Genomic DNA, 10,938 nt, shown 5'->3' on the forward strand with positions numbered 1-10,938 from the left:
ATAGAGAAAAAAATCAATTTGGGGATAATTAGTTGATCTGACACTAGATTCTCTAAAGAAGCATTATATGAATTGCATGGTTTACAGTAAGGAGAATTTCAAATTTGATCTGGGAGTTAAAGGGTTAATAAAGTTAATTCATTACCACATTCATGACTGTATTTCCTGGCTACTTTTTGATTTAAAACCCTTACCACCCTAACATCAGTATGCATATTCTCCATACTGTTCTTCATACATTTTCTAAGCTGCTGAAAAGGAGAATTTGTGTAACAATCAAGAGCTTCTTTAGTTGGTGATCATTTCCTTTATTCTCATGGCCTCGAGTCTTGATAAGACTAAAAATCTCCTCCATCACCTGCTTGCATCATGACGCACTGTAAATAATTTTCCCTAGTGATACTTATAATTATTTTATGTATTCCAGAAAAATGTTTCTCATTACATCAGTGAAAAAAAGGCTATATGTTTACTAACAAATGTAAAATTAAAAGCATTTTAAGCTCAATTTTCATTCACTCCCTAACATCACCTCTCAATAAAATCACACTGTGCAAATAAAACAAAGTAATGATTCCTACAGGTCTAATATTGTGATTGCTCATGAGCAAAACCAAAAACTTTACAAACTGAAATTTTTTGCTCTCTTAACCCAAAAAATACATTAACTAAAATAAATATTTCAATAAACTCCACTTCAGCACCAAAAGTTTAACATTGAAAAATATATAGAAGGTAATTCTAACCAACATGGTAATCCATATCTGTGTTGAGGTGACAAATTAATCTGTTCTGCTCAACAGTATGTACCTTCTCGTGGAACATTTATGTGTGTCAGTTGCACTTGTCCATTGTGTTATGTTATAACAGTAGGTATTTCTCGGCCAGTGAACTCTTGCAGCTTTGAGACTTTGAGTGCTATGTCTAGTAGGGGTTTGAGAACAATCTACAAAGAGAATGTATTCAAGGGGAGTCAAATCTGTGCCCTTAGATACTAGTTTGGGGCTACTATTAACTGAGCTGTGAAGCTAAATGTTGGGGGCAAGGGACATTTCAGAGAGCTCTTCTTTCCTTAAAAGGAATCTGATCATAATTCCTTTTTTTCAATTGTTATCAAAATTTATCCACCAACAAAAGAATTAAATTTCACATTTGTCTAAGACTTCAGGCAGTACCAATGTCTCAGCTATCCAAATCCATCAATTATGCAAATAAAAAACTTTCATTGGCACCTTGGATAAAAACTAGATTTACAAGTAAGCATAAGGCTAAAACCCAGTTGAGCGATGGTCAGTGAAACTCTATAACTTCAGCTGTGTATGCCATCTTTCCGCATGAATAACAAGGGTAAGTTTTGAAAGACATTATGGTGCTGCATCAGAGGGGGGTATAATCAACTGAGTTGATAATGTAAACTGGCCACTGTAAAGAGTTTCTAGAGCTGGTGTTTCCGTTGTTAACCCTTTATCTTTCCTCTCAGCTCTTTTGCCACCAGTTTTCATGCAGTGCTGATTCTAAGCATGACATGTAAATGTGGTAAAAATCCATACCTGAGCATCAAGTAAATGTTTAGATTCATCTGGTTCATAACTTTCCACATAAACACGAATAGTTGCACCAGCACTTCCTGTGCCACTCAGACGGAAGATCACACGTGATCCATCAGTGAAAATCATGCGAACCCCCTGTGTAGAATCATTAAAGACTGGTTTAATCACCTAAGCCAGAAACAATTTTGTAAAAAAACAATGCATGTAAGTTCATAAGTACACATCAGTGACCCCAATTCCTTGGACTATTGTGACAGATGGAAGATAGCACATGATCTATCAGTGAAAATCATGCAAACCCCCTATGAAGAATCATTTAGGACTGTTCACATCACTTATGCTAGAAACAATTTTTTTAAAAAGCAATGAATTTTAATTCAGTACACATCAATGACCCCAATTCATTGAACTATTGTGACAGATCTGGTTCATGAACTGCCAAAACGGACAAGATATGGACTATTAAATATATCAGAGAGTCGAGAAGCAGATGCCTAAAGAAGATGCACCTGAAAGGGTCTTGATTTTAATTGTTAGCAATATTGGGGAAGGAGCTTGGTTAGTCAGCTGCCCAAACTCTGGTTCCACAGTTCTTGAATCACCAATAGACTGCTATTCAGTTCCTTAACCCTTTAACTCCCAAGATCTCAATAGTAATTCTCCTTACTGTCTGCCATACAATTAGTGTGATGTTAGTTTGGAGAATTTGGTATTGGATCAACTTATAATCCCCTAATTGGTATTAATTTTTCTTTATTATCATCACTTGTCTGCTTGATATTGTACTGATGATGTAAAGAGAAATTCTGTCTTGATCACCCATGGGAGTTAAAACATTAAATGGACAACATACAATCATGTAGATTAGTTATCTGGGGCCATGATAACAAAAAAAAATGTCTCAGAATACATTAAAAAAACCTAAACAATTCATTTGTTGTTGTTAAATTATTAACAAAATACATTCAAAGAAATAAATCAAGTATAAAAGGTTCATTAGAGCTTTATAATGAATAATGAATGATGTCTTTTGTCTTGTCATGGACAGAGGTTGGTAAAGTCTGTACCAGCTTTGTCTCCAACCCACACCTCTCAACAATGAGTGTGGGACAGAGAATGAAGTCTGAGTGCATGGCCATAAGGAATCACACTCCTGACCTTCAATTTATTTCTTTAATGACAAAAAAATATATTTCTGCATAAAAACAGTAACAACTTAACCCTTCGGCTCCCAGAAGTGATTAACATGAAACTTCTCCCTATTATATTCATACATGATTTAACAAACACGTAATGAGAATATTCAAACTTATCAAGTAGAAGCTGTTACCTTGATCTAGCACCAAGTTCTCATAACTGATGTACTAAGAAATGTGTAGCAGCTAGAGGGCAGAATTAACAATCAGATCTAGCATTCAGTTTACCTGTTTCTCTGTCACAATTCCATCAATGGGATCAGTGTAGGAAAAGTCATCCATTGACTTCACTTGGTATGTCTTCTGATCCTGGCCACTGCCTCCTGTTAAAGATTTATTCACCAGAGATTCATCTTTGGCTGTCTGTCTTAGCAATTCAATCATCTTTTTGGCTCCCTCAGCTTCTACATTCTCATAATCACACCTGTCAGTAAGCAATTATATTCAGTATAAAGTATCAATAGTGTTCCTGGAGTAGTCAATCGCAAAAGGGCTCTGAATAAATCAAATGGAAACAGAATTGATTTAAATTAACAAAGATAATTACCATAACCATGAATTCAAATCAACAAACCTTGAAAAATTCAGGGTAAATTTATCAACATGGACTAATTGTAACATTGCAGCCTTAACTTTTTCACTTCCAAGATCTCATATTAAGTAATTCTCCTTAACTGTCTGTCATACAATTCTTAGGATGTAAGTTCAGAGAATTTGGCATTCGATCATCTAATAATCACCTTATTGATACCTTTCTCTATTCTCATCACTTGTCTGGTTGATGTTGTATTGATATTGTGAGGAGAAAAACTGTCTTGGTCTCTTGTGAGTGTTAAATGGTGAGGGAGGAGTCATGGGAAGCTACTGTATTAAATAAGCATTAATGAGAGCAAAGTCATCAAATGAAATGAATATGGCACCTTAAAGAGTAGAAGAGTACTGCACATGCACTGTACCTCACAAAAAATCCCCTTCCATACTTCTTCCAGAAGTCCTTCAATATATCCTGGACAGACATCTTTTTGCTTGCAATAATTGACAGCCAGGCTGAAACACACAATTCACATCTGTTAAGATATACAAATACTTGGTAATCAAAACTGCACAGCAATATACATGCATCACCTCTCTGCACCTTAATCCTATAACCAGCTATACCGCATCCTCACTTTACATGCTAATGCCTATTGTAAACAACTCCTAGAGATATGTCCAGAAGTGCATGCAGTGACGAAAATAGTGAAAATTCTACTAAATCATCAAATCTGTTGAGCTAATTTCCCTTAGACTAATTTGACTGATATTCAACAAGATCAATTCCACTAAGCTGATTTCCCTTTGACAAGTTTGACTAAAATTGATCAAAATCATCAATTCCACCAAGTTGATTCTTCTTTGACAAATTTGCCAAAACTGTCAAATCCATGAACATTCACTCAGTTCAACGAAATTTCATAAAATCTGCCATTTTTGTTCCTGCTTGCATGCATACTGGACATCTACCCACAAAAAAGAAATATATAAAAAATTTTCATCTGATAATCTATACAGTCTCCCACTATTCTTAATATTATATCCTTACCAAGGAATGCCCAGACACCATCTTTCTCCCTGATGTGATCTGATCCTGTACCAAAGCTCTCTTCACCACAAAGTGATAAACGCTGAGCATCCATCAGGTTTCCAAAGAATTTCCAGCCTAATAATATACATGAAAAAATCATGAAATCATGAAAAAATTGCACTTGACCTACCAGCTCGTGTAATTTTGTTGCCTTTGAAAAATTTACTCTTGCTTATTACACCAAATTGCACTCAAAATCATGTTATAACCTATACTAACACTATCGCACATTAACCAAAATACATATTACCAGTGTAAAAGTATTGCTTTCAAGTATTTGGTAGTGGTGAAGTATTATACAATTTGTAGTGGATGCTAATTAAAAAAATATCCTTTGGTAAGTGGTCTTAAATGTGAGTATTGTTACATATTAATGGTAATAGGGATAGAGTAGGTAACACAAGCAGGCCTCACCAGTTGGTACTTCAAAGCATTCAACCCCCAATTTCTGTCCCACTCTGTCAATAGCAGCACTTGTTGGCATGCTACGGGCCACACCCTTCAACCCTGTCTTGACAAAGTATGGAATGCATGTAGCATTATCCGCAATAACTGCAACAGAATCTGATGGAGTCACAAAGAATCCATTTTGCCCAAGAATCATGTTACGATCCTGTGGAATATAGGGCTTATGTCAATGAACAGTTAAATATTATTTTAATCCTTTTACCACTAGAGCGACTAGCCAGCATCTAATTTCTCTATACAATATCACCCCTGAATCACACATAAAGGTCATGAGAATAAAGGAAATGATCACAAATAAAGAGGCTCTTAGAGCTCTCAATCATTTCACCAACACATCTCCCACCAATAGTCCATTTTATAGTTACATGCTTGGTTACCAAGCCTTTGAACAGGAGTGAGGCTAAAGGTGACCTTGTTGCGATACAAACCTCGTTGCTTTTCAAATATAAATTACTTTAATTGGTTTCATGCTAACTAGATACTGGTCTCTGTCACAACCAGGTCACCTTCAGCCTCACTCCAAATCAAAGGCTTGGTAACTAAGTACACAACTGTAAAATGACCTGTAGTAAGATTAGCAGAGAAGTTCTTACCCCGTCACCATCAAAAGCTGCACCCAGCTGATGTTCTCCCTTTTTAAGCAAGTTCACTAGATCAGAGGCATATGTTTGATTAGGATCAGGGTGATGACCTGAAAGCAAACATAACTTATCAGCAAATCACAGTACTGTAAAAATCTTAGGAAAATTAACATATATTCCCAAAAAATCTTTGACTTCAGGATGAATAATTCCACAAACAACAAGTCTGTCAAAGACCGCAGTGACTATTCTCCAAGATCACATAACACAATTCAAAGTTACTCCTGTGTCTGGATAATAAACTGCATCAAATTCTAGCCTTAAGCATTTAATCAACGTCCAGGGCAACATGCTATTCCCGTAATGCCTTGGGTCCAGTACCAAGACCCCCCCCTATGAGCAAAGGACAAAATATTAACACTTTAACTCCCAAGATCTCATTAATAATTCTCTTTACTGTATGCCATACAATTTATATGACGTTAGTTTGGAGAATTTGGAATTGGACCAAACAATATTCCCCAAATTGATGTTTTTCTTTATTCTCATCACTTGTCTGCTTGATATTGTACAGATAGTGTAAGGAGAAATTGTATCTGGGTCACTAGTGGGACTTAAAGGGGTAATAGAAAAACCACGCCTACCCCCAAAATCTTCTTTTGGTTCACACTTCAAGGTGTAAGATTCAGGTGCACCCAGTTCCTGACATAGGATTCTCTTCAAATATGGACCAGTCACTGTTGATGAAAAAAAGAAAGAAAAAAAAAAAAAGATACATCATCCAATAAATTACACCCATTTGACTCAAGCAAATCTACAGGGTTCATTTACCATTTCCAAGTAATTTAAAATCTAGGAGACTGAGTTTTAGTTTTGTGGAGAGAAAACTGGTGACAATGGAGAGTTTAAGCAGAAGCCAATTTACAGTTATCAACACAGATGATAAAACTAAAGTATCCTATAAATAAAAGAAATCCTTATTTCATAGTGAAACCTACCTCCATGCATAGCACTGGCAATAAACTTGAATGGTGCTTGACCTTCTGTTCCAGCAATCAATGTCTTTAGCAGATCAAAGTCAAAAATCTCCTTCATGAGCAATGTGTAATCCTCTACTGAGTCCCTTATCATCACAGTGAAAGTATGACCTTCTATCTCCCAGGATTGGCTTCCAATAGTATCAAGATCGACAGTAATATCATGACAGATTTTGTATGATTTTATTGTTTTTGTTTTTGAGAAAATCTCATTGGTGATGGCCTCTGGAGCTGGACCTAATAGAAAGGAAAAGTACTGGCATTAAATCCTTAACCCTTTCAGATCCTACAAACAATTTTCAAACTTTTTTAGTGTTCTCCCAACATCCCAGATGGGTTACCAGTATTATGCAAACAAACCAGTAGAAAATGCAATCTATTACAGAACCCCTTCACTTCCACGAGTGACCAAGACAGAATTTCTCCTCACGATATCAAAACAATATCAAGCAGACATGTGAAGAGAATAAAGAAAAGTATAAATGATGGAATTATTAGTTGATCCAACACCAAATTCTCCAAACTATACTACATTCAGATACATGTACATTCCATTTTAGTCAAAAAATATCTTAAACCTTTCACTCCAAGCAGTGATGAATGAAAAATTTCTTTTTACAATATTACTGCTACTTTCAAACAGAAAGGCAGTTTGAGGAAAGGGAAATGTCGGTTCGAGGAGACACTCCTAAATTCATCACCAAACTATTTTTAGAGCTCATATTGTAAGAAATGTCTAGCAGACAGTGTCGGCAGTTGAGCTTATATTGCTAGTCAGAGTGAAAGGGTTATAAATTGTCATTACAGCTTCGTAGAGAATTGTTTCCAATTAACCCTTGAACTCCCTGAAGTGATTTACATGTAACTTCTCCCTAGAATATCCATACATTATCCAACAAACAGGTAACGAGATTACTCAAACTTATCAGTTAGAGGTTGTTATCATGATATAACACCAAATTCTTGTAACTAAATTACAAGGAAATGTGTCACAGCTTGATGGGAGAATCAACAATCAGATCTTGGAAGTTGAAGGGTCCACAAAATTATCAATACCTCCATTCTCAATGTTATACTTGATTCCAAAATCACCATCAGGTCCTCCTGGATTGTGGCTTGCAGTAAGAAGAATCCCACCTACAAAACAAATGAATACACTGTACATTGTGTATCATCAACCCTTTAACCCCAAGAATGTTTTCCTTCTGAATATGTTTCCCTATATTTACAGAAATAACCTGACTTTTTAGTTTCCATGATGTGATATATACTAATGAAACAAAAGGCTTCTTTTGTTTCGGCTTCATTCAATGAAAGCCGCTACGAAATTCAAGGTTTTTTGCATACGTTATTTCTCGAAAATGAAGCGCAAACCAGCAAAAAAAAAAAACCAAAACAGTGTATATCAAGTAAAACTAAGTCCACATGCCAAAATTCAACTACTTCTGAACACTTTCAAAAATGGCCGAAAAATCAAGGGGTCGTTCTTGCTCTGAGCCTTTCAAATATTCACCTCTCTGTCCATGAAAGTGACAGATATTTAAGAAATAAACCCCTTTGGGCAGCTGTTATGTCAGCTGATAATGTCTGCAGTTGACAGATTGTTCAAAAAAAAAATTTGACAGAGAAGTGAAGCTTCAAGGGGCAATGTGATATTTTTAGGACAATCTCTCAGCTAAGGACATTATCAGCCAATACACCAGCAGGCCAGAGGGGGTTTATTTATTTCATAACCCTCCCATTCATCTTCATATCACATGAAAAGCACTCATGAAAAAATCAGTGTTGATCTAATGGTGGATGTGTATTAATGATAACCTTTTTAAAGTCACTATCACTGGACTATACTGAACAAGTTTTTTTTTCTTCTGTGTAAAATGATAAAGATGAAAAAAATTAAAACACTTGAGTTGGCTTTTCTCTGCTGGCTTTGTTCCTTTTCGATATGAATAATCAACATAGACGAGGGTTATTACATGAGACCTGTCTTGTAATTTTCTAGGACATGATGTAAAGTAGCTAGTGCAGTAATGCAAAAAGTAATGGTAAAAATTAATGCATGTGACATATTGCACCACTGCTTGCTAAATATCCACCAATAATATTCACCTCCACTTTGGTGGATAATTGTTGATACTGAGTAGGCTTAACCAGTACAGTGAGCACAGTGGATATGCAAGTATTATAATACATATAACTATCAATATTCACAAGCATGTCTTCCAACCTGTTGCTTTCATTTTTCTAATAATGCAGGATACAGCTGGGGTTGAAAAGATGCCACCCTGACCAATAACAAGTTGGCCAATCTGGATACAAAAAGAGTCGTCAAAAACATATCACCAACATGATTTTTTCTTTCTCAAAGAACTGTAAAAGTATGCGTAGTGAGGTATGGGGCTTTGTCGACATCTCACCCACTTCTCTGACCAAAATGGTCCTCAAATTCTCTGGTTTGGAATTCAAGGTGGCCTGGAGCATTTGAAGTTTTCAAAACATAATATCAGTTCACAGACTCTCATCTGAAGGTGCATATGTTATGTAATCTGTTTGGGTCTGTTTATCACAAACTTAGTCTAGTTTGAAATGCTTTCAAGATTATGCTCATGTAGGTTACAAATCTTCATCATCAGTGTGTGCACTAAGAGAAATGACCTTATCAAAATATATATGAACATAAAAACACGCGCGGGGGAGGGGGGGGGGGGGGTGACAGGAATCCAATTGTCATCCTGACCATTGATCAACGTGTCAACCAAAATATTCCTCAAGGAATTTTTGCGATTGCCTAATGGCGATACTGTTCGCTCCAAATGACCAATCATAGGAAAATTTAAATAATAAACAATTACTGTTACGTAGATAACCTTATTCTAAACCATTTCAATATTTTTAATCGTTTCTGTTGCCACGCGTCAAGAAATGAGATCATTCAAAGTTCACCTACAAATTAAAATATTTATAAAACAAACAATCTATACAACAGAACCTTCACAAATAACAAAAAAATGACGGCCGATTTTTTTGAAATTCCTCGCAGGATACTCCAATACGACTAGACAAATAACATACTTCGTTTGCGGCTGCCATTCTGACGATAATTAAAACAGCCTCTCGCATAAAGAATCTTCCATCGCCTCCGACAACCAAAGTACACCCTCGCCTTTTTTCCACTGGGATTGAGTCTATAATACATTGTACGAAATTCTCTGTATAGTGATGTTTCTGGAAAACTTTGACAGCTTTCCTTAAGCCTGATGTGCCGGGTTTTTGCCCATCAAATGGCGAGGTGTCTTGCAACGTGACTGTCACCATGTTTCTTTCCTCAGCGGGGTGAAACACAGGTAAAAAAAATCAGCGGTTTTCAATGTGAAAGGTCACGCAACGGTCTGACGCGTATTTGTCACGCAACACTATCGCGCCTATGATCACTTCGATGGTTCGTTTACCATCTCGTTTTCTTTTTTTTACTGATTGAATTCCTGGAACATACTAACTCTCAGGGATAGCTGTCAAAGAAATGCGTTGTTTCAAATTAGTAAAATTAAGTTAAGGTACCCTTAAGAAAGGTATGTAACAGCATGAAACCCTTACATCCCAACATCAATATGCATATTCTCCGTACTGTTCCTCACACATTTCCTCAGCTACTCACAAACATAATTTGTTTAACAATCAAGAGCTTCCTAAGTTATTGATCATTCCTTTATTCTTGTGACCTTAATACGTGATTCAGGGGTGATATTCTAAGGAGAAATTAGATCCTAGTGACTCCTGGGGGTCCAAGGGTTATCGTGTTCATTTTTGTTACTCTTAGGAATGTGAGCGGAAACCATCATCATAAAGAGTCAATTGAATGGTCTAAATTTGAGTCGTTGAAAGAACATTGGTCATCAGTTTTATCGTCAAGTTCTTTTTATATTTGAGGTGAACAGCTAGGCTCCCGTGAGGGCAGTGCAATGCCTGCCAAACTAAATCCAACCCGTGTCTATAGGGTTGGGTTTACCACAACACGAGGGTCACCAGACACCAACTTCGTTGGGGAATCGAACTTCGAACCTACACCTAAAAATCTAAACACACACACTCGATAATAAAGACTCCTTGCCAGCCAAGAGGAGGCACGCTGAAAACCGAAATAATAAAAGGATACGTAAAAAAGTTAGAAGTTTGGAAAGGTGGTCGTTGGTGACGGTGGCAGCACCACGGGCGCCCCATTGATGATGGAAATAACGATGACGACGAAGGGACTTAAAATGTTTGAAGAAAATGGGTAGGTGAAATCTCAAACGAGTCATTATCACCTTCATAATGATGATATCCGCAGCGCCAGGACGAACGTTTCGAGAACGAAAATCAGTTTGGGATTGCCAGACGAAGAATTTACAGACATTGAGAAGGAACACAAAAATACGGGGAGTGACACACAACCCATCAAACTCATCAGAGTTGAAACCGACAAGAAAATGACGACAGGGAAGG

At 36.6% G+C, this 10,938-nt stretch overlaps 1 protein-coding gene across 2 annotated transcripts; it reads right to left on the reverse strand.

Moving 5' to 3' along the window:
• Nucleotides 1-35: 35 nt before the first annotated feature.
• LOC131788079 (phosphoglucomutase-1) lies at nt 36-10,884 on the reverse strand. Of its 2 annotated transcripts, XM_066159155.1 has the most exons (13): nt 10,761-10,884; nt 9,529-9,965; nt 8,684-8,765; nt 7,513-7,593; nt 6,418-6,693; nt 6,064-6,156; nt 5,432-5,529; nt 4,785-4,983; nt 4,329-4,445; nt 3,703-3,793; nt 2,975-3,170; nt 1,551-1,685; nt 36-946 (listed from the first exon to the last, which is right to left on the reverse strand). In XM_066159155.1, the coding sequence occupies exons 2-13, from the start codon at nt 9,769-9,771 to the stop codon at nt 857-859; spliced, it is 1,701 nt and encodes a 566-aa protein (XP_066015252.1). In that variant the 5' UTR covers nt 9,772-9,965; nt 10,761-10,884; the 3' UTR covers nt 36-856. The 2 variants fall into 2 exon arrangements, with proteins under 2 accessions (XP_066015252.1, XP_058961134.2); XM_059105151.2 differs by lacking the exon at nt 10,761-10,884 and having other exon boundaries at nt 9,529-10,154.
• Between the last annotated feature and the right edge of the window lie 54 nt (nt 10,885-10,938).

The sequence above is a fragment of the Pocillopora verrucosa genome, chromosome 12 (genome assembly GCF_036669915.1).
Source record: "Pocillopora verrucosa isolate sample1 chromosome 12, ASM3666991v2, whole genome shotgun sequence".
In the NCBI taxonomy this organism is placed as follows: domain Eukaryota; kingdom Metazoa; phylum Cnidaria; class Anthozoa; order Scleractinia; family Pocilloporidae; genus Pocillopora; species Pocillopora verrucosa.